Source organism: Neolamprologus multifasciatus, chromosome 4, assembly GCF_963576455.1.
Source record: "Neolamprologus multifasciatus chromosome 4, fNeoMul1.2, whole genome shotgun sequence".
NCBI lineage: Eukaryota > Metazoa > Chordata > Actinopteri > Cichliformes > Cichlidae > Neolamprologus > Neolamprologus multifasciatus.
In genome coordinates, this window is record NC_140442.1 from 22067808 (window position 1) to 22093147 (window position 25340).

A 25340-nucleotide genomic window follows, 5' to 3' on the forward strand; every position below is an offset into this window, starting at 1 on the left:
TACCGAATCACGGGCTGTAATTAGCTTTTCACACGACTTCTGCATTTTGACTTTGTTAAAGAAATAATAACATGTTTTGTCATTCATGTGAGGTTGTATTTGCCCAATTTTAAAGCTAAATATTTTATTTTCTAAATTCTCTCCTGATATGTTCAATTCAATTCAATTCAATTTTATTTATATAGCGCCAAATCACAACAAATGTCGCCTCAAGGCGCTTCAAACCCAAGTCCTGATAGCGTGTATACTGTATGAAGATATTCCTGCTCTAGAGAATAAACAACTTTTTGTAACTTTTGCTTTTCTACTTTTGGTGCCCTCCATTGTTAAATAATAAATACATTTGGTTGTGGGAACATCCATAGATAGATATGGAACCAAGTGATGAAACCAACATATCTTTGTCATCATAGTATCCTGTGTATTCTGTATAATTTATGAAATTGTGTGTTTCAACATCCAACCTAGAAAAATCTTGGTCTTGCTGCACATTGGGCCCTTAATAATAATGTTGTGCAGTTTTTAGAGGAATTAAGGAGGAGAAACTATGCTTTTCAGTTTCATGTTTAATTTTCTCTCCATAGATTTTTAAAATTGTAATATAATCAGGCTTAAAATATTAACATATGAAGTGATGATAAACAGCTGAGAAGACATCAGTTCATAATTTGTGATTAATATTCAACTGTTTAAACATATTTTATTTCCAAAGCAGCCCGTGTAAGTCCTCAGTGCTGCCCTCGTTGCACAATTGTTGTCATGTCCAATAAAAAGAACAAAAAACAAATAAAGATGGCCAATCTTCCAAATCTGAACCTTTCAGTAAAGTCTTCCATAAAAAGTAGCAGGTGATGCTACACTTCCTGTGCCCAATGCAAGAGAGACAAAGTTTGCATAAGGAGGATGTTGAGCACAACTGCTCGTGTTAATGAACTGTAACTAATTTGTATTGGTTTTCCACTTAACAGAAGAAGTAGTTCTGTGTCTCACTGCAGAGGTGTGGACAGACACTGTATTTTGTCTTAAGTTTGATTGTGCACCAGTGTCCAAATTCAGTATTTAGCCTGCTTTTTTTAGTGTGTATATATTGTATTTTAGTTTAATTTAACACACTTGGAAATTACTAAAATTATTTTCCAATTATAAGGACCATCAATAGCATATATATTTGCTTCCTGTAATTTTTCATTTCTTTTTGCTGGAATATTTTCAGCGTGTGTCGTCTCCTATTCTGGTAGCCAGCTCCAGAGCTGCACTTGGCCCTAATGCATTAACCAGGAAGCCACTGAGTCCTCTTTGACAGGGGTTATGCCTCATTATGACAGAATAACAGAGCCAAAATGGAGTCCGATTCCTTCCAGTCGCTACATAACAGTAATGCTATCAGTGAGCCTGCAGCAGTCACGGCTAATCCTGGCTATTTAATGTATAGCCACACACTGCACCTCACTCAGGGGCTCAGCAGAGGCTCATATCAGTATCCAACAGACACACACACAAATACTCACATGCACACACATTCACAAGCTCTTTGCATCCATGAAATGCATGCATCCCTCTTTGATCTGCCTTACTCCCCACTGCACCTAACACATAGAAAACAGCCACTTCTTGCTTACAAAGAAGAGCTACAGTAGGTGTCTTTGCATGCACGCTCACTGAGCAAATAAAACCTAGAAACACAAAGACGTTACAATTCTCACAATTTCTTCAATGGTAAGGTTTGCTGATATTTAATAGCCTTCCAAAAATGATGTCATGACGATTGCTTTGTTTCACTTAAACCAGACAGACGATTTTACATCCACTGAATACTGAAAAATGTTAAGACAAATACGGACAACACAACCACAAGTCATCACATGCAGCACTGCTAACTCACACTGCTGCGCTTCTTCTAAGGTCAAATGTGTAAAAATGTTTCAAATCATAATGGTTAACCCCAGGGATGGCTCGAGGCAGGTGGTGACAGACATAACAAAGCCTCCCTAAGCCTCTCTTGACATTTCTGATACTCAACACACACTCATGCACGATAAACTGCACATTAAGACAGCACACACTGGCAAGGTGTTGTCATTTGTCTCCATTGAGCTCCAATTTATAAGAACGTCTGTCCACGCTACCCACGATGCTTGGCCTTGCTGTGTCTGCGTGTGGAAGGGGGCTGTTATGATTGCTCGGTGTGTGGTGGCTAAGAGTGGACTCTTGTGTCCTTCAAATGACAGAGATGAAAAAAAAAGTCCACTGCACAACACTGGAGCAGTCCACACAGCTGCACACACTCACACAAACAAGCATCTTCACTCTTCACACACATGGGAAAATAGAGATGTGTCTAAAGATACATTACCCCCCCCCCCAACCCCCCCACCTGTGCTATATACATTTCTATATTCACATGTCCTCTGCAGCAGCTACAGAGGCCTGAACACCGTACTCAAAGCAGAGAACACAGAAAACCACTCACGTTACATTAACATGAAGTTTTGTACAGACACTGATGGCGTCCAAGAGCATGCGTCCTACAGATGTTTTCTTTTGTGCCACTATAAAGCTGTACGGACCTCTGCTTCAGGGTTGAAAAGCCTCTAAAACCACCACTCAACACAAAGCAATTTCTCTTTATTTTTGAAAATGATAACCTGTAATTTCCACCCATTTGCACACAACTAAGGTGGGAAAATAACCCGGGATCTTTTTTTTCATTCATTGCGTAACTACTACTTGTTTTTTTTTTTACATAAACAACTGAGTGTAATAGAATTTTAGTACAACAACACTTACAGTGTGTATGTCAGCAAATACTGAAAAATGTTTTATCATTTGATTTAAATGATATTGTGTCTCTGCTCTTTTTGTGGCAGCTGAATTTTACTCCAGCTTCAAATGTGGCTGTTTGGACATCATAAGCACTTTTTGGTTTCCTGTATGGTTAAATATCAAGGAGTGAACTTGTTCTTTTCTGAGGGTAACATGTTGGTAATGTGTAAAATGTCTTAACGAATAACGGCTCCTGTGAACCTTTAAATTTTGTTCTAGCTTTTTCACAGCGTCCTTAATCATCATATGAGGTTTAACATGCGATGTCTTTCATACTCGACGTGATGCAACCAGTGGTTGCTAGGGATACATGTGTATTACCCAACTGGTTACCAAGTGTTTCAAAACATGTCCAAAGAGGACACTGCACAAAAAACTTCTTTATGATTATTTTGGTTGCTAAAAAGTTGTTCTGGTTGCCCATAGTTTCGATGGAAGATGCCAACTTGATTTAAATGTCATGAATATTCAACTGATTATTGAATACCCATTTCTTCCTCACAACCACGTGGTTGCCATTGGCTGCAGACTGGTCTCTAATCCTGTGTGACTCGGGCCTTATTCACTTAACCCAACTTTGGTTGTCAGAAGTCCAAAGTTAAAGTCACCTGGTCAGCGAGCACACAACAGTGTTAATTCGCTAATGCTATCATACTAACATGCTAACCTAAGATAGTGAAAACAGTCAACATGCCCGATAACATCTCCACTATGTTAGTCTGCAAATCTTTGCATGTATGTAGTTCAAAACACCACCTATGTGAAAGTTTTGTGGGAAACACCTTACAATAATACACAAAACCCGTCTGTGTGTTTGTTCCTTTGTTCGAGAACGTCTCCTAGACCACTGAGTGCTAAGTACCAAAACTTGGCACACAGATAGATGCAAGGCCCCTTAAGGATCATACTAATATCAGAGATTATGATGTCATCATGTTGACAGCATCATATCATTTATATGTTTTAAAGGCATGATATATTTTGGCCACCATTACACTGCGTAGCAGCTACCTAGTGATGAGCTAAATAATCAATTTAGCATATAAACCACATCTAAAGCACATATTTTTCAGTGCAACAAGTATAACAGTTTTCCAGCAGCGTGAACAGGCCGAACATTTCGGGAATGCCTTTGTATTAATCTAGATAACTCACTCAAATTCATCTGTGTGTAAAGACTGTGGCTGCACAAACTCACCATATATTGGCAATAGGGATTGGGATAGGCTCCACCCTCCCTGCAACCCTACGTTGGATAACCAGTAAAGAAAATCGATGAATTCGTTGTTGGATAGAAATTTTGAGTTGAAACTAAAACTTCATTAGCTGAGTTCTCCCCATTATATGGTGGCTTTGCACATCAGAAGTCATTAGAGATGCATATACTGAATTACTGTTAATTATCTTGTGGGCAACGTAAAACCTAACCTGTGCAGAAGATTAAAACAGGATGCCATAAAAAGTTCCAAATGTGTTAGTAGCAACTAGAAATACAGAATGAAGAAATAAATGTAGGATACATTTTGTTGTTATTTATAGTTATAAAACTTTAACTTTAGATTTGAATTCCACCACACAGTATTCATTTCTCCCTTCAGACCACTGACCCTCCGGACGGGTTTCTGTCTATCCGACTGTGTGACTTTGTTTGTCAGTTTTGTGTCATTGTTTTGGCCGTTCGCTAAAGCTGTAATTTGCTGCTACCCTGGCTTGTTAATAAGCTTATTCTGGATATTTCTCCTCTGTGAGTTGGTTGACTTTCAGCAGTGTCAGCGGACAGATCAACACAGAACTAGAATGGATAGAATAAGGCTACTGAACCTGTTCATATGTTTGCTATATGAGTTCATTTCATTAGATATATTAATTTTACACTTTACCACTTTAAACAATATTCCTTTTAAATGAGATAAACCAAAAATACTACATGTTTCCTACAAACTCATGGCTTTTCTTCTGCTTTATCCCAGTGCTTTGCTACTGTTACCTTCAGGTTCTGGCCCTGTAATCCCCCCCCCCCCCCCCCCCCCCAACAAATTTGCTTTCAACTCCATGCAACTCAACTCCAGAACATCTGAAATCACCAGAGGGGATATCAGATCTATTTATTGAAGCTCTGTGATCATTTCTGGGTGACTTTAGAATTCAGTGAGAAAATGACGGATAACACAGCTCAGTCTGCAGACACCGAGGCTATGATTTAGAGAGCAAAAGAGCGAAGCAGGGAGAGGAATGAGATAAAGGCGAAGAGGACAGAGAAGTGACGGAAAATACCAAAAAAGAAAGAGAGGCCTTGAGGGAAGTGGGACTGCGAGCACAAAGAAGGCGGGAGATCAGAGAAGATTGGCAACTAATGAGAGGGAACTGGAAATACTGAGATAGATAAAATGATACTGCAGTGGAAGAGCAGAGCGACTGAAGCACTATTGCATTATTAGCCTGATTTACACCTGATTTGCCCAGCAATCAGGGAGGATATCTTAATTCTGCTGTGCACCTTTTAACAAAATAAGTCAGAGACTGATAAGTAACACTTTTGAAACAGCCAAGAAGGGAAAGTTCTTCTTCACAAAACAGTGAAAGTCAGTGTAAAAGACATTCAAGTCAATATGTTCAATAAATTCATGAAACCACCTGCAACCTGAAAATATAACTGGGATTTTTCTTTTCAAGTACTTCATTACGGGCAGTTTTGTCAGCATCGGTATAATTTCAGCTTGAGGGGAAGATAAAAAAATTTTGCCCGAGGGGAGAGAAAATGAGGCGTTCGAAGTTTCTGTATAAGGGAAATGCAGAATCACATTCCCTAACCCTCTTTCTCTGCAGACAATAATAGATCATTGCTTTCTTTCTCTCGACCATGTGAAGGTCGAGAGAAAGAAAGAAAAACTGAGAAGAATGAATAAGCTGTAAGAAGGAGCGAAAGCAAAACTGGGAGAATGAAGATGACTAAAGAAAATAGTATATTCATATACAGATATAGGAATAAACAGGTTTGACATGGATAATACAGCAAAAGGCTTGTGCTGTGTTCCTGCTGCAGGTTTTGGAATCAAAAATTCATTTTAATATTTGATTCCTTTCACTTTTAAAACGTGATATTCATAATTTTATCACATTATTTATCAAGTTACTTATTCATAAACTGCACAGCTGAGGATGTAAGGAATTTTTTAGTTCAGATTTTGACTTGAACCTGATGCAACACAGTGCACACTCCACACAAGTGACCCAGTTCTTCACAGCATCGATTCAACAAGGTGCTGAAAACATTCCTCAGAGATTTGGTCCATTATAGCAACATGACAGCATCATATAGTTGATCCAAAATGTCATATTCTCACCACATCCCAGCGGTGATTTGAACTTCTAGACATCCACATGTCCTATTTTAAGCAACCATGAGTAGATGGGTACACTGTTGTCATAAAGGTATGGACACGGTCACCAGCAATCACATGATAGGCGTTTAAGCAATGCTCAGGTGGTGCTAAGGTGCCCACATTATTCTAGCACCGCCACCAGCCTGAACTGTGGAAGGCATGATGGATCCATGTTTTTATGCTGTTTTTTTATGCCAAATTCAAATTTTTAAGGCTCATCAGACCAGGTAAAATTTATTCAACCTTGTATTGATTGTACTATTACTTTTATGCAAATTGTAGCCTATGTTATCTGTTCTTAGCTGACAAAGATCCATTTGCTTGTGTTGTGCATTCAGAGATGCACGACACATGAAAATGCAAGAGGGTGAGCAGTTTCAGAAATACTCAGACTGGCCCGTTCTGGCACCAACAACCATGCCATGTTTAAAATCACCTTTCTTCTCCATCCTGACACTCACTTTAAACTTTATCGGATTATTTTGACAATGTCCACCTTGTTGCTATATGACTATTTAGATATTTGCATTAATGAGGAGCTCTCCAGATAACCTAATGAAGTGGCAGATGAATGCAAATTTACACTAGATCCTTTTAACTTGTTGTGCACAGGCCTCAGCAATATTTAGTGGGTTGCCGTTTCTGTTCCTGTATTATTGCTGCCAAGCCTGATTAGACATATTCCAGATCTCATAAAATGTGTTACTCTTCAGGATTAAATCTGGTTGCATGAGGTCCGAACTTGAAGGCCGGTCAAAGGTTACAGCAGTCATCAAAAGGTCAGCAAGGAACTTTGTGGTTCACGTGCACATCCTGTCAGGTGTTTGAACACAACGCCTGACAGGAGTTATATTTCAAATTAATTTAAAAGAAAACTCCACCTGATCTACACGGGGTACATTACACTCATGCACGAGTGCGCGTTTCTGTGATTGTATGAATATTGACTCATACAGACGCATGTACTTCTTAATATAGCCTTAATTCATTTTTCCTGTGTTTAACCCCCCTCTCTCGTTCGCTCCGTCTCTGGTGGTGTGTTGCTGACGCTCAGCGCGGTTATAATTGGCACCATCCCCATGTGGCACTGTAGTGACGATCCACAGAAATCAAGGGCACACACAAGTAAACAAACACCCACACAGATGCTAACACACACACACGATCCCCCTGCCTCTATAGGATGTGTTTTCACTTAGCACCCATCCTGCAGGCTGCAGTGATAACCATTTCCTTATTTTGATTTCAATGTCAGGCTGATCCCATCTCTCCCTCCTCCACTCTCTCTTGCTCTCCCACTCCCTCTGCATCAAAAGCACAATCCTTCTCTTCCTGCTCCATTTGTTTCTCTCAGTTTTCTCTCACTCTTCTTCTCTTCCTCTTTCCCTCTAATGTTTTTATTTCCCTATCTATGCCTCCCCCTCCCTTTTTTTTCGGGGCCTCTCTTGAAGGCTACTGACATGCAAATTATGCCCCACAAATGCAAAACCTTACCCATGTCAGAAGAGACCTCCAGTGGAGAAGAAGAGCTTAGATATTTCCCCTTTTATAGCACAGGGAGTTTTTTTGTTACAAGGTTACCTGTGAGAACTTCTGAATAAAAAATCACATGTGTGCATTTGAATTACTGAGACGGAACAAAGCATGATTATTTAATGTGTTTTAAAAGCGTGTTGGAATATTAAGTAGAGCACAGACATATGTGGCTTTTTTTGTGTGTTTGCACAGATTCATCAGTCATCCAAAGTCTGAAATTGTAGGACATAATTATTGTAAAGCAGGTGTAACATTACAGATATGTACAATATTGTGCAAAAGTCTTGAGTCGCCCCTCATTTCCTTATATTTACAAAACAAAACAAAGGCTCGTTTCACATTTGCCAAAAAACATCTTGATGATCTCCAAGACTTCTGGGAAAATATTATGATTATATAAAAGTTGAACTCTCTGAATGATTTGTGTCCTGTTACACTCACCTGAGGACCACTTAAAGAAACAACAAGAAAGCTGCGTAAGACAGTTCAGACTGTGTAGAAGAATAAAGGTGGTCATACCAAATGTTGACTTTCAAGCACAGAACTGTGCAAACTTTGTTTAGCCTTATATAAGTCTATATATGTTTGCATGTTTTAGGAAATCAGTGGACCCATTTTCTATTTTTCCTAGCAAAATAGAAAGAAAAGACCTTGCTAAAGACCTTGTACAGTGCTGTAGCTGTAACAAATCACATGTTTCTATTATAATGGCGCAACAATCCATTTGTATGGGTAGGTTTCTGAAAATGCAATTCTAAGCAGAAATGATGTTCGCCTTCTTAGGCTGACATTTGCTGACTCAAATTTTATGTCAGTCATGCTATTATTGGAAGAAATATGGGGGCTAAAACGAGTGCTTAAAACCGTATCTGTTGCTATTATGGGCCAGTCTTTTACTTCTCATGGATAAGTTCTGTTGTTAAAGCCAGAAAATATAGTACATGCAAAATACAATAAACACAATAAACTCCACTCTGTAAAATTCTTAGACATGCTGTAAATTAAAGTCTAAATGTATAATATGTTTAAATGCTTTAGATTGAAGCTGACTGGTTCCTGCTTCATGCTGTTTTAAGTGGTGCTGAATTCAGCTGATTGCAATTTGATGAACAAAAGAAAGAAAAAAAAAAGAAGCATCTCTACTTCTTTGTGCTGCAGTCACTGTTACAGTTAGGCAACATTTGCATGGCTGACAGCAGCTATAAGTGATCAGGGAGTGTACGCACATTCCCAGCTTTCCATCTTCCTTCCCTCCTTTTCTTCCCTGCCATCTGCTCCTGTTTCACTCCTCCTCCCCTGCCACACTTTCTTATTCACATTCCATCGCCTGATACCCTCTCCACTCTGGTTCTCACTCTTATATAATCACTCACTGGCTCACTTACACGCACCTTATGTTTTCATTTTACTTTCCCCACTTTTTTTTGTCCTCTCCCTCATTTCTTCAACACTTCACTCATTATTTCTTCGCTTTCTTTTCCCAATTTGTTAACCACCGTCTTCCCTCCAAGTCAGCTCATCATCTCTACAGTAAATACAAAGAAAATTTCCAATGAACAATGAATTTCCAACCAACAATTTCCATGAAAGTTCATACCACAGTGGGTACATCGGTATATGCTCAGTTGGCACAGACTGTACGCACGTTTGTAATGACGTGCAAAGCCATGTATGTGCTTTGCCTGTGCATGCCCTGTGTGTGTGTGTGTGTGTGTGTGTGTGCAGAATAGGGTGACTGTCCTCAGGGCAGCTCTCCACACCAGAACAGAGCAGAACAGCAGCTGACCAGCTGTCCCCCTCGCAGCTATCAGCATGTTGTCTCTTCTATCTGTTCTCTCTATGTACCACTGTGTTCATCCTTCCTTCCTCTACCTTTCTTTACCTTTACCTCTCACCGTCTTATTCTTACTAGCCTCTGCTCTCACTCTTGTTCTGACCCAACTGTACACTGGATAGTTCCTTATTCTCCACAGAGCTGTTAGTTTCTCCACTCCAAGGCTTTGTTTCTCATTATCAAACACACACACACACACACACACACACACACACACACACACACACACACACACACACACACACACACACACCTCTCATTGTCAAAATTTTCTAACCTCTCGCTTTCATTTAGTGTTCATCCTCCTTTCTTCTTCTGTCACGGTGATGCTAACACTAATTTAGACCTCTCTTAATCTCATTCAGTACATTCAAAAACTACACATACTAACACTAATGTAACACCCTTTCTGAATGGAGGAAGTAATGATGCTTTTCGAGCTAAATACACACACACACAACAGGTGACTGTATTGCTTGCAGGAGTGGAAAGAGATGCTACATATTACTGGAAAAATAATATCAATTGAAGAGGCCGGTAACATTCAGATTAAGATTATTAAGATCTAAGTTTCCCTTCTGCTGACTGTAATTGGTGTGATCTGTGCAAGCAGCTTGCAGAGCATGTCTAAATGTTGCAAACCCTATTTTCATAAACCTGCACAGCTCTGTTTTGTGTTCAGTACGTTAATATTAAATGGGTTTGGTAAACAAACTCCCTTTGCTCCACTTGCATTGTAAACCATGATAACAGTCGCTTCTGAGCCCCCCCACCATACGCTCTGATTATATCAGACCCTGAGATTGTTTTGTGAGATATCACAATCCAAGCATGTTTTTTTTAACTGTAGCAAGGTGACTTCAATGATATTTGAAAGTTCAGGCGATTTTAAGTGGAGTTACGTGCTGTAGGTGCTTCACTGGGATTATGTTGGAGAAAAAGCAAAAAGGTAGAAAAGAGAAACCAAATCCAAAGACGGGTTTTTTTTTCACGTCATCCGTTTTTTTTTCTAATTTCAATTAGTTTCACATGTTTAGTCTCATTTGGTTTGGGAGGCAGCTCAGGATATTACCATTAAACGCCTACGATGATACTTTGAGACAGGGCGTAGACTTTGTTATATTTTATTCATTACTGAAACTGTAGTGAGGAGAATCTTTAGACATTAACAGTGGACCATTACTATTAAGTACCCATTGTTATTTATAGCACATCGCTGCAGTTTTCAGATAGTTTTATTAACATTAATGTGAAGAACTCTTTCTCAGATGCAGTCTTATTGAAAACTGAAGCGTCGATGCAGAACAACTGTGGTCTATTACTGGCAAACTAAACTTCTATACTGCACCATAATCCTGACTTTTTATTGCTGAATGCTATAATACATGTTACAATACTGTGTTTTTTTTTTTATAGCACAGTGTTGCTATAATAAATTAAAGAAGTGACAGCAGTTTCTTGTTCTTTTCCCTCCGCAATATCAGCTGTCATTGGTAACCCCACAGGAACTCTTTACTCTGCACTTTCACTCATTCAATCGTTGAAAACAGACCGTGACACTCCTCTCCCCCTCCCCTTCCTCTTTCCTTTCAAATATAGCAGCCTTTCACTTTACATCTTGACACTTTTATGTCTTACTTCATGACTTATATGGTATTAAAACTATACTGTATTGAAAATGAGGAAGCGTAGAGGAGAAAACATGATTTAGCTGCATTAGCATTGTATTCAGGTGCACTCTGAAAGTACAGCCACAATACATCAGTGCTGAAGCTTCACCGAACAGCAGATGGATCCAGTTGAGGTCCAGATGCATCTCTCCGGATCAGCGTCAGGTCTTTGGAGGATTTTTTCCTTTTTTCGTTTTCCTCAATTTGTTTAAGACACGATGCACAACATGTCAAGAGTGAAAGCAATGGGGCCACGTTGTATTATTTTACATTATTCTAATTACAAATGATTATAATAAGCTGCTATTAAACAAAGCGTGTAAAGAAACATTTTTAAATTGTTTGTTTTTTCTAAGTTGTCTGTTATATGTAGATATGATATTGGTTCATGTCTTGATTTAAGTGTCTTTTTTATAACTGTATGATTCGTAGGTAAGTGTTGACTGGTGTATCAATAAAAAACAAAAATAATTTCTCATTATTGAAAACGTAACCAGTGTCCAAAGAAAACTGTCACAGTGTGTGGAAGTGGACTGTGTGGAGTGTGAATAATGGACCTAAACGCAGACGCAGACCGTGGAACGTACCTCGAATTAACAGAAGGCGAGCCCTTTAAAAAGGCTGATAAAAAGGTACAAACAAAGGGCAACGCACACTCATGCAAAACTAAATATTAATCTAAACTGGGTGAACTAAAATACAACATGAAGAACCCTGACATGAAGATGAAAGTGAACGTAAACGTGAACAAACCTGGACATGAATACATGAGACCTGGAAACATGGTGTGAAACAACAGATGAAGGAATGAATGAAAACACACAGACTAAATACACACAGGAGGTGATAAGGGAAAGTGGAAACACATGGGGAAACAGCAGACTGAAATGAACATAATTACATAACAGGGGAAGCGAAACTAAACACAACGAACATGGGACAGCAGACCTCTTCAAAATAAAACAGGAAACATAATGAGATGCAGACATGACAACACACGAAGGGCGATGGAGACTTAAACACAGAGGGTCAAGACACAAGGGGAATCTAAGAAACAATGAATGAAAAATAACGGCAACTTAGGCATAACAGAAATGAACTTAGAGAACCTAATGAGCCTAAACATAAACCAAAATATAAACATCAAAATATATTAAAACTCAAAACACTGGGTCAAATGGCCCAGGATCATGACAAAAGCCTGCAAAAGAAGTTCAGAGAGCCTGGAGAAATCACAAGAAAGTCAGACTACTTGGAAGCAAAATATAAAGAATTTTGGGGTGGTTTGAGACTTTTTTCACAGTAGTTTATTTATTTATTCATTGTGTCAAGTTTAAATTTCTGTCAAAGTTCAAAATCTGCAGTTCCATGCAGATATAAATGTTGACACAGGATTTTGTTAGTTGTGCAAGTTGATATGTGAGTATAGTAAACGCACTACAGCAAAGGTCACAAAAAGGTTATAGTGGAGCCCACGGGGGACAAAAAAGCTGTCAAGTTATTTCACTCTGGTGCAAAGTGATAGACCCACTCAATGAATCAACATTACAGACTGCTGTCATTGCTAAAATGCTTCAATGGCTGGATACAGATGACATTCTAATGAATTTGATTAGATTTGATTACAAATAAACTTTGTGTTTATTTTCTGTTTGTGTGAGTGGTGATTGGCTCTTTATAACAGTGAAAAAGGAGCAGATTGAATAATATTGGAATGAAAATCTCTATTAATGTTCCACAAAATTCAAACCATGAAACAAAATAGCTTTATTATACATGAAAGCTCTTTTACTCAAACTTCCAGTAATTTCTTATGAATTTTCACACCTCTGTTAAGCATCCGGTCCCAGTTTCTCTCTGTCTCCTTCATGCCCCCTTCTCTCTCTCTGTCTTTGTCGCTGTCCCTGTCTAAGTGGCCGGGAGGATTAAAAGTGTTTAATTAAGAGGTGATTATGTGACAGCTGACCCAGCAGGATCAGGAAGGCTTTATTTTATTGTACCCCATTCTAGATGATATACACCATGTCTCCACATGTCTGTGCTTATTTCACACCTCTCTTTCCCTTCCCCTTGTTAGCTTGCTGTCTAATTTAAACTCTGATTCACTGGTTTGTCCTTTTTCCTACATGATTTCTCACTCCCTTAAGAGTCAACCACTTTGGGTTGATTTGAAAGTGTGTGCTTTGTTACCAGTTAGCAAAAACACTCAGAAAACAGTTAAAACTGAGACCAGTGCAATACGCGAAGTTAAACACTGGTGCTCTACATATTGTATGTGTATTTGTTATTCCTTGATAATCAAATGATGTTTTAAATGCTGCTAAAACATGTGGTGCTGTGCGTGATGTTGCACACATGAAATATTAAAAGAGTGTGGCTAATATGAGCGGGCGAATGTCAAAATGCCTGTGTAGATGTTTGACATCTCTTCTGTCATGTGGTTTAAAGTTGGTTTATGCTCACACCTGCACTCTGTCTTTAAGTCATTTAGTTGGTTGTATGGTTGTATTTATCTCACAGGTTACATAAAAGAAGATTGATATCAGTACAGAAGTACCTTATAAACCTGGATTGTTTTAAAAATAGCAAAAAGGGGCAAACTGTCTTGTTACTAAAAGAAATCCCACTGTAGAGTGAAGTCCTACTGCCTACTGCTTACAGGATTTATGATCTTAGTAGATGCTGTCTTGATGCCTTTATAGTCTTGATCACTGGTTTAAGACAGCATGATGTCCACTTTTTGAATTCAGATCTCATTTAGATTAAAATATAAATATTAGAGTCTACAAAACCAGTAGGTGTTCTCAAGGTGATCCAGTGCTTTCCTGTATTTGTGTTTGTTCATTTGCTTGTCTCTCGTTGTATTAGAGTACAGTCACAGAAGGAGGCGATGGTGACAGAATAAAGCTGAGAGTTAATAAGCACAGTATGTGGTGAAAAAGATGGCTAAAACTTGTTTACATCAGTGGTGGGAAGATGAAAGTAAAGGGAGAAGTCCCACTAATTCCCCTTTGTAGCTGTGTGGATGAATATTGCCTCTATGGTTTGTGAGAGAAACAAACAGACTTTTACTCTGAAATGCAAATAATTGATGGGAACTAGAGCAGAGAGGAACATCTGGGACATCCTATAGACGCTTTTACATCCAATGAAGCAGCCATCATTAGTGAGTTGTGTTTATTATCATCATATGGCTTCACATCTGCCTCTGGTGCAAAACTACACGACAGAGAGCCAACCTGCATATAAATACAACTGGACAAAAAGGCAAATTTTTCTCTTTGTGTTCGACAGTGAGAGCAGAACTGTGAGCCAACAGGGACCTTTGTCCTTTAAACACGCCATCAGTCTTGTCACAAATGAGCCCTCAGGAAATATGTCCACTAATTTAGGTCTCAACCCACTGAAGAAGCAGAGGGTTATATTAAGCATGTATACTGTGTGGTTTTGTGTGTGTGTGTTTGTGTGTGATCCAAGTGTCTAGAGAAGAAGGCAGACAGATGGGTCACACAGTTTTCCCTCTGTGGGTCTGGAGCTGGAACAGCTAATTAAATCTTAATTAAATATGACCTGTCTGTCCCTGCACGTCCCCGCCCATGAAAGACATGTATGTGTTTATGTGTGTGATGAAGACGCACCAGCTGAGAGTGCGAGTATAAGAGTAAAGTGTCTTTTCTTGTTCACTAGTTTGAAATTAAGAGCAGCACAGAAATGTAAACATGTGTGTGTGTATCTGTATACTTATGCTTCCATGAACTTTGTGCTTAAAGGATGAACTTCAGTGTCTCCTGAGCTTGTTGTGTGTTTGAGGATGATGAGTGCCACAGTCAGTGTTAAACTTTGTTCAAATCCTTCCAGTTGATCCAGCCCCTTGTTTCTGAATCCCCTGGACATACTTGTAATTTAGAGGGAACTTGTTAGGCAATATACTTGAATAACAATGATTAGCTAAAAAAAGGATAACATTTGAATAAAACATCTGATCGATCTAGATATACTGTATGGCTCTGGACACAACATAAGAAAAAGAAGTGCAAACATACTATGCTCATTTCCATCTCTGTATTAGTTGTAGTTAGCAGCTTTGTACTGTTCATGGTTCAGAATAATCCACATTTAGTTTATCCACTGGCTGAAACAGTTTCTGTTACCTGATTGGTTGACCCTTGCTGTTGAACAGCAGTCAGAGAAGGACTAAGATTCCCTGAAGATTTCTGGTCTTTTTGACATTATGCAGAGCCAGAAGCACTGCTTGCCACCAGACAAACAACTTGGGGCCCCAGGTCAATACGGGAGACCCTGAGGGCTGACAAACTTCAAACTTCAGCAAAGGCAATGTGCAAAGTTTACAATGACAGTAGGAGAGACCTGACCTCACTAAGGGGACTTTGCCTGACTCCGCTCACTCTGTTTTCAAGTGGCAAGCATAGTCCAGTTTAAACACACCTAATGACAATGATGAAAGATTTATACTTCAGGGAGAGAAAAGAAATCACGGTTTTGCTCTCCCGCATGATGCTGTGAGGGTTCTCTGTTATTATTTGCTATTTATTTCTTCAGTATGTTACATCGTGTTTATCTTTTGTTCATTGTCTGTGTTTGTTTTAAAATGTGCATGTGAGGATGAAATAACCTTACTTGCTGTAGAAAAAAAATCTACCTACAGTACAAATAAAGCAACCTAGCCTAGCCTAACCTAGCCCAACTAGTGAGTGGAGCAGATAATAATGATTAAATTAATGCTAAATAACTAAATGCTGCGAGTCTAGTCTTAACTATGGGAGAAAGACAGGATGTAATAATGCAACTTCCCCTAGAATCACATTATTTCATGTAAATTATTCTGGCATTTAGCATTAGTTAAGTTAGCTAGCCGAGCAGGAAGTGTGTTCAGCTCTGCTAGCTGGAGTATGACCTAACTGAGCATGCTCATCCAGGAGTCAGTGACACAATACCGGCAATCCACTTGTTACTGTAGCTAGTTAGCTACACTTGCTGGCAAGCAGTATTAACACTTCATAACCAGTCAGTGTGGTTTAGGTATCATTACCAAAAAACTAAGGTATCTGCCATTTCTATTATAATGTGTTGCCTATCAACTTTTATTGTTTCTGGTGTCAGATAATTTATAACAAAGTAGTGATGACGGTGGGAGGGATTTTTGCCGTGTGCAGAGCCAAATTTAGCAAAAATCTTATCTTAGCTTTCAGACTTTAGCAATTACAGAAATTCTCATCTCATTATTTAAAACTATGGCCATATTTATTATTTGCATCCACTATTGTAAGTGAAAAAAAAACTTTTAGTAGTTTTTGTGTTTAGTAGTTTTTTTTAGTAGTTTTAGTAGTTAATTCTTTGGGGTCTCCATCTGGTAATGAAATCGTAACACTAAATCAATAGTAACTCAAAGTGTGTACAAATCTTTAAAACAAAGTAAATCTAGAAATTGCAGCTAAATAGTTAAAAATTGAATTGGTGAAAATTTTAGCTAGCGCTAAGAGTTAGGTAGCGCCATGTTATCATGTTATCAGCCATTTTCTGTCAGCTCAGTTTGCTTGTATGGTAACTCATACATGCCAAAAAACAAAACTTGCCGTTGTTGGAGCGCAGTGCTCTGGCAGAGATGCCGTTTGTGCCTATAGGATGATGAACACCAGTACCATCCACTGCTCCGCCCTCCCCGGGTTGCTTCAGAAGCTCTGTCAAAGTCCTGGAGGGAAGAAGAAAAACAACATTTACACACTTTGAGCATCCTGCACACAATCTGAGACAGTAGACAAACAAATTGCCTAACGAGCTTTCACAAGTGCACTCACGCACATCCACAAAAAGGGAAGAAGAGAGGAGAAAAGTGTGATATGAGGCAAAGATAGAAGAAGGAGAGAGAGAGAGCGCTGAAACAAAGAGGACCAGAGGGAGAATGTTTGAAAGATTGCTTAGCTGGGACTGTCAGAAAGATAATAAAAATTGGAAAAAACAAAGCAAAACATGGATGTGCATATAATATAAACTGCCTTTTTTTTTTTTTTAGCAAAACAACTTTATCTCAACAGCTTTACCTGCGGATAAAGATTATTTACATCAATAAAACACAAAATGCTCTGAATTCAATTCAAGACAGTGGAAGTGAAGATAAAAAGGATGAGTCTCTGGTTGTTTGCCAGCTGGGAGCGTCAATCATTTATAAGAAATAAGACAGCTTCCCCTCTTGCTGTCTTTTACTGTTTGATGCCTTTGAACAAGTTCTGATGCCGCTTGAAAACTGGAACACGGGCAGGAAAAGGCCTGCAGATTTAACTCTTTGGGAACTTCAGCTGCAAACAGAGACTTGGGCTGAGTGTTATATCTGATGCACATTATGACGTTACTCTACTTTAAATGTTTTAAAGACACTGGATAATGGCCATGTGGGTGTACTACATCGTGGGGGTACTTCCTTACTTGCTTCAGGATGTGCTGTATGTAAAAATTGTTGAAATGCACAGCTGATTTGGAAAAAAACATCTTGAGTCAGCTATGACAGGCAGGGCTTCGTGTATACTACTGTTTATAGGGTTTACATGCAGTATATTATACGTGAAGACTGTTCTCAGTGGTGTGCATACATTTAATTCATTAAAAATGCTAAGCCTAACCAGATTCTAAATATCCCACTTGTAACTTTAACTTAAATTAATGGACCTTATGTGATGTAATGTCTGCAAGAATGAGGGTTTTACAGGTTTAGTCCAGAATAAGTCACATGGAACAAACAGGCTGAAAGAGCTAAGCAAAGATTTTTGGAGAAGCAATGGCAGAGAAGATGGAAAAATGACGGAGAAGATGGAAAATGTTGGTTTCAAAACTGCAATTCCTGCCCCGCTTGATCACCGTTAATTGCTAAAATCCACTATTTGCTTTTAATAAGGCCAAAGAAAAAGAAACACTCACTGAATTATACACTATGCCACTGCTGACTTAGGCGTCTATAATTGGTTCTTACAAACTTTCTAGTGTTTTGTGTACATGACAGGAGAAAGCGCGCCATCAACGTGTCGTTTTTGACAAGGAAATTACTGTGACATAGTCAACAAATCAGCTGTGACCTCAGAGCTGCTTTCAAAAGACCCATAAATATTTCCTCACTGTTAATCTCACTGTTGAAACCTTCACACAGCCTCCCAAAATGCATTAAAGCAATTGTCTTTTTATTAGCCTGCTGTGAAATGGTTGCCTGTGGTCATGAGAGCAGTGAGCATGAAAACATTAACATCAGCACAATATAGTGCAATCAAACACAATACACGTGCAAGAGGCAATGAACGCACCCAGCTTTGTGTGTCTTTGCGGGTCATTCAAACTCAATTCATCAAATTTAAATTCTATTAATTAAAAAAGGAAACTCTTATGTGACAGTCACATGGAAAGATGCACTTCTTAATAGGAATTATGCAAAATTTTAATGTCTGTTATTATTTTTTTCATGCATCATTTTTGTGGAGATTTTGAAATTCCATTATCCAGAAAACTTACTTAGTTCTATGAATCTGAATTGAGCAGTTGACACAGATTGGTGGATGCTTAAAGTCCCTGAAATACTTGTTTGATCTCTGGTAGCAGATTTGGAGGCCTGTAAAAATATTATGTAAAGCAGTTTTACATATACAGTACACGTAATGTTCTTTAAAATCAATTCAAATGAGATATAAAAGCTTCAATATAAACAAATTATTCTCAGGCAAATCTCAGATAGTCAGGTGGAAAGTGTCTGGTGAACCGACCTGTTGTATAAAATGCTTTTAACACTATATTAGAAGGAGGCTATTCTCCATTTATCATTTACATGGAGTGATGACTATGTGTTTATAAATTTTTCCTGCTTTTTTTGTTTATCTGGTCCACCATCATTACTGTGACCTGTGTCTTATTTCTTTATCCACTGTTCATGTATATGCAGTATATCAGTCTTATAACTAGTAGCCCACACTAGTTACTTACCTGCCTATTTGAATTTAAACATTACTGTCACTTGGGGTTGACAACTGTCCCGTTTTAGCCAGGATGTCCTCGTCTAATGAGTAAAATTGGTTCGTCCCTTATTCTAACTTAAATATTCCTTTTATATTGACCGTTACCTGGACGAGTACTTGTGTCACAGCCCTCAGTGACACCGGTCATGTGCACCAGATGTGTGAAATAATATGTCATTTGTGAAAATATGGTGCCGTTTGGTTGGTGTAGCATAATAACCAGGGTACCTGAATCCCCCATTTACAGTATTTTATTTAAACATTTTTTCTTTTTTGCTTATTTTTCAAAGGAAATGCCATATTGATTGTTTTAAATGAGGTATTGATTTAACTGAATACCAACATTTTACTGCATTTTTATTATAAAAATATGAACACACAGTACATATTTGTATTATGCCCAGCTGGTTGTGCATTGTGCTTCTGGCATGCCGCAGTGTCCTTTATTTGATAGCTAAAAACTTGGCAACCCTACTGTCGCTGGTTGTTCTTAGCAAACTGTGCACTTACCAGCAACATTTGCAATGTTGGCTGTGATTGTGGTGCTACTGCATTTTAGGAACACTTGCAGCGTGTTGTGAATGTAAATTCATTTACACGAAAACCTAATTAATGCTACAGCACATAAAGTGTGTTGCTTTGCCTGCAATGCCTGAAGAAAATCTGCTGTTAGCTCGCTAGCATTATCAGTGCTAACGTTCCTTCAAAGTCTTTGCTGCTATCAGAGAGAGGGGAACTGAGGACTGAGAGAGTAAACATGGAGCTTTCACAACTCAGCTCCACTCAGCTGTTATGAGTGCTCTTGGGCACTTGACAGAGAGAACACGCTTATGTACTCAAAAGAGAATTTCAAAGTATAGAAGTAATAGCAAAAGTCTTCAATAGCAAGTGACAGAGTTTAGTTATTCCTTTAGAATTTGTATCCTGTTTTTCCTTTCACATTTATTTTGGTTGAATGTTTTACTGATTTTTTTAATTCAACCCAACTTCTTTTCCAGATTTTGTGAAACTCTGGTCAGTTTTATTCTGTTTGTTTAAACATCCTGACTTTGATCCTGAATCCTTTATGAGACTTGGCATAAAATTAGCTATACTGTAGCTTATTATTATCTGACACTTGACATTATGTTGTAACTGTACTGATAAAATTTGTGGATCAGTAGTTTTGTTTTTTCTTTTGGAAGTTTGTGGTCTGTCGGAGTGAGTCAGCAGTCACCAGTAATGTTGATTCTGCCATACAGTGAACATCTATAAAACTGATAGTCCTACATCTTTCCCTTGAGGAAATACATTCTTCACTTTTCTGTTTATTTATCTTAAGCAAAATCTATTTCAATCAAACAAAAATACTAACTTCACAGAAATGTGATCTAAATTGAAATTTATTCATTAGCTTTTAATATGCAAATCACCCTAAAAACTTGCTCTTCACCTTTGATGTTTCGCACACTTTAGCCAATCACAGGACTCTCAGGACCAGACCAGATGAGACTATGACAGATATGCCAGAAAAGCATTTAAAGCAGTATATTGTGGTGGCTTAACAGGTTAGATGCAGTCCTTGAGCCTTGAACAGCATCTCAAATCTTGTTTGGTGGGAGGAGCTTAGAACAGAGAGGTGAGAGCTGTCAATTTTTACATTTTGGCTTTTTTTTGTGTTGTTTAAAGATGGCTGCCTACGACAGCAACTCCCAGGTGTGAATATGAAGGGAGGTGCTGCTGTAAAGCACCCAGCTCAGCAAACCTCCCCTGGACAATTTTCTATCCGAATAACTTTTTGTTTCTTTTCTTTTCTGTTTTTCTTTTTCTTTCTTTCTTTTTTTTAAATTCAACTTAGTGGAATTTCACATATGACACATGCTCTCTGGGCTGAATGTGATTAGGTTGAGCATACTGTCAACAAAGGAAAGAAATGAGCAACTCAGCAGTTTTATTAGAAATTATTGCTTAAATTGTCATCATTTATCATGACTATTAGCTTACACCTTTATCTCTAGCATTATTTGGTTGAAACTAGCATGGCTAAAAACACAAAGTTTGAAATTAGAGAACAGGAATGAGATTCCCACAGGGATATTGTGTAACTGATGGCTTAAAGGGACATGGAAGCATAAGCAGTACCCACAGACTGGATGGTGTGTGCACATAATGTATCCACACATGCATCTCAATTGCCCTTTGATTTTCCGCTTGCTAGCTAATACATTTTCTCATTAATATGTGTCCACTTCCAATCCATTACTCCATTTGTCTTCCTCTTTCATCCCTCCACCCCCACTCACACTGTCTCTTGATTTTCTTCAGCCCCCTGCAGAATGCTTATGAGGGCTATTGTTGAGCACTTGTTGTTCACTGCACCCCCTATCTCCCTGGAAACATCCTCTCTTTCTTTCGCTTCTCTTCTAATTCTGTTTTATCTCCCCAACTTTCTGGGTCTGACTTTGCCCCCCCCTCCCCCCAACACACACACCCGTTATCTCTCCCACATCTTTATTTTCATTGCTATGAGCCTTTTATCTCTCCCTGTATCACTTCCTCAACCCATCGTCTCTGTCTTCCTTCTCCTCGCGGCCCTCTGATTCTGCCTGTCTTGCACTCTCTCACCGTTGTGTCTGCTCCGTCTCTCAGTCTCTCACCCTTTGGCCCACTTTCTTTTCCAGCCTTTTCTTTCCCTTTAGCATCCTCAGCCCTTCTTCCCTTGCTTTTCTTCCCCTCCCCGAGGAACCTGTCACAAACTATTCCAACTTGCGATATTAGCACTCTTGAAATGAGACTGAGTGATGCGAGGACATCGGAGCTGCATATTCAGATTCACAAAAGGGCTCAAACACTGATCGGACTGCTTCTTACTACCTCTACATTGCTGTATGAGGTACGTCACAGCAGCACGGCTAAAATGTAGAGGAAAAATGCTTAAATTGTGGAAAAAAAATTCAGATACCATGTAAACCTCCAATCAGAAGAGCATCCCCCCAGTTTGTATGCTGAGGGAAATCTGGCCCTTTTGTGATAAGGGGAAGAGCGGTAAGAGTTGGGTATATGCATGTGGGTAGGCCTACACACATGACACACATTAAGTACACACTATATCCTGTGCCTGCCTAAGTTTGTAATTGAATAAGAACAATTAAGGTTATTTTTCCAAAGTCAGCATTTTGGAGGTTAACCAATATTCTCTGTGAAATGTGAGCTTTAAACTCCTTCATTCATTCATTTTCTAGAGCTGTGAGTCCTTCTGGAGGCATGGCGTTGGTAAATGGATTTGTGTTTATATAGTGCTCTTCTACTCTTACATACACAGCCATACAGGACTTTATGCTATCAAATATACACTCCAAATGGACTTCCGCTGCAACACATGATGTTATATAACCTGAATAATAAATAAAAGTTCATGCACATGCTATTTAAAAAATAGCAGAATGCACAAAAATATCTGCTACAGATAATACAGATTATTCCAGTGAGGTTTGGAAGAACTTCTGGAAAACTCCAAAGAAACATCTCCAGGCAGTCTGATAGGCTCAAAGCACCACATGCCCAGTTTGTTCCCTAACAGGACTTCCTGAACACCGCAGAGTAAGAAATCACAAAAGCTGCTCCTGATATCTCCCAAAATTATATTTGATAAAACATAATCAACTTTAAAAAGCTAGCAGGCGTGGATCTGTTGAGACTGATAACAGGGACAAATTAAAAGCCCTTATGAGCCCACCAACCAAGCACGAGTGTGTTTTCCAGTCAAGCATTATAATATGTGCGGTAATTGCTTCAAATGGAGTCAGCCATCTACCGTCGTAGAATCCTTTCAGTCGTGCGCAATTAGTGATCATTCAGACGTTTGCAGGGAAAAGGATTAGTCTCTGGAAATTGCGCTGATATTCACGCAGCGTGAACCCTCTCAAGGGTGAAACATGTGGCGCTTGATTAGTCAGTGTGTTTGACAATGTTTTTCTCTTTAATTTTACACACATGAAAGCAGAGGAGACTGACAAAGCTGCCTTTAAAAAAATATATAGAATAATGTGTACTGTGATTTTTATAGGGTATTGTTCTTTAGAATCAAGGAGACCTCACAACACCAAGGAGTGTGTGATGTGAGTAATTTCTTATAGAAAGAGATCGTTGTTTTACTGAAAGCTAAACCCAATCACATCTTGGTGTGAGACACACTGACAGGCTGATAAGAGGTTTGCATTGAAAGCCACACGAGTTTATAAAAACATGTATATTTTTATTAGGTCATCACTGTTGATGTGTCACAATATTCAGTTATTAAATTAAAGCAGCACATGGGTGTGTGGGTGAAGTTTCCAAGAAAAAAACCCACTCTCAAATAGTAGCCTTATTTTACCTCACTGGCAGAGAGAATTAATTTTCATGTCCCTGCGATATTCATTTTCACAGCTGTAATTTCATCAGGAAACAGTTATGAAAGGTGTTCCACTTTGCTTTTTACCTGAAATGGCATTAAACTACTGTTGATGGAACTCCACTTATCCTCCAGATTTTTTAATATTTTGAGATTAACTGTCCCTCAGCCTTGCCTTTACTCTATTCGCTCCTGCAGTCGGTCTTCAACTGTAAAAAAACTTAAAATCCTCAAAACATGAAGACAAACAAACCCACAGGATGTGTTGAATTAGAAACATTTGGATTTAATATAAAATGTGATTTGTGTTAAAAGGGGTTTAAAATATCAGTGTGTTTAATAATACTGTGAAACATCCTGAGCACCGCTAATTTCTTTATATAATGCCAGACTTTATTGGCACTTTTTTAAAAGTGAGCGATAGTGCTCTTTGATCTCTGAAGTTCTGTCAGTTCAAAGGTTTTCTTTGAACCTTGGCTGCTTTTTCACTCGTTTTCTGCGCAGTCCTTGTACTTGACTCATTTCAGAGGAATGCTTTGAATCATTAAAGCATAAAAAAGGGACCAATTCAAGATATTAACTAGTGTCATGTCTACAATTGTTTGCCTGCCTACAAATAGACCAATTTTAAATGGAATTTTTGGTACTTGTTCGAATTTTTGTAGTCTATAAAAACGCCAAAGATAACACAGTTTGATGGAAATAAAATAGCATTTTTGCACCAACACGGTGACTCTTTAAGAGATATTAACTGAAAAGTGTGCCACATCTCAGCGTGGTGTACAGTGTGCACTTAAAAAATTAAGGAAACTGGACAAGTGGAGGGCAAAAAAGAAGTGTCAGTTCTAAAAAAAAACCAACAAACTATCTACTATCTACTCAACTATTCTATTTGATTTTTTTAAATTTACATTTTTAGGTCAAATCTTAACCAAGGAGGTCAGCACTGAGTGTCTTTAGCGACCAGTAAAACACAGTGGAAGCTCTGTGTTTGGTTTGAGGCTGTGTTTCAGCCAGTGGTGTTGGAGATCTTGTCAACAACATTATGAATGCAGAAAAGTACCATCAGATATTGATCCACCATACAACACTATGTGGAAAGCATCTTAATGGCACTGGCTTAATTTTTCAGCATTATGATCAATGATCCCAAATACACTTCTAATCCAGAAGAAAAATATACCTGGATAGAAAAACACACAGGGGAGCAGTCATGGATTGACCTCCCCAGAGCCCAGAACTCAACATTAATGTGTTGTGGTGCGACTGGTGGTCTTGCGTTTTGTTTTTTGTAGTCTCAGGTGGAAAGGATGAGTCCTTCTGCTGAGTCCACCTGTGGGCAGGGCTATCCTGGAGTAACACCTTTGCACCCGTTTCTCATTCTGGAGACGTTGCAGTGGTTCCCTGTCAGATTGTCATCATCCTTAAGGTGTACTCAATTACATCCAGAACTTTTCTGAAAGTAACTTTGTCTCTCCTTGCTTCTGCTAGTTGACCAGTATTCCCTCTCTGTGTCCCGGCCTGCCCACTCTCACACTGGGCCACCCAGACCTTTCTCCCCACACATTTCTCTTAGGAAAGGCGACTATCATTACACTGACCACATTGTGCCTGTTTCCCTCTGATCGCCTGTTACCTCCCTGTTTCCTGTCTGACAGATTCACCTTATGTAAATCTGTAAAACTGTGGTTTCTCCGGTGCCCTCTCATTGCT

The 25340-nt window shown here is 38.8% G+C and overlaps 1 protein-coding gene across 1 annotated transcript in view; it reads right to left on the bottom strand.

Annotated features, from left to right (window-relative positions):
* Positions 1-25340, bottom strand: part of LOC146520412 (protein shisa-8) — a 116219-nt gene that overhangs the window by 55867 nt on the left and 35012 nt on the right. Inside the window, exon 3 of the mRNA XM_085156369.1 lies at positions 16841-16956. Coding sequence (XP_085012495.1) covers positions 16841-16956 — 116 coding nt within the window. The remainder of the gene's footprint in view (positions 1-16840; positions 16957-25340) is intronic.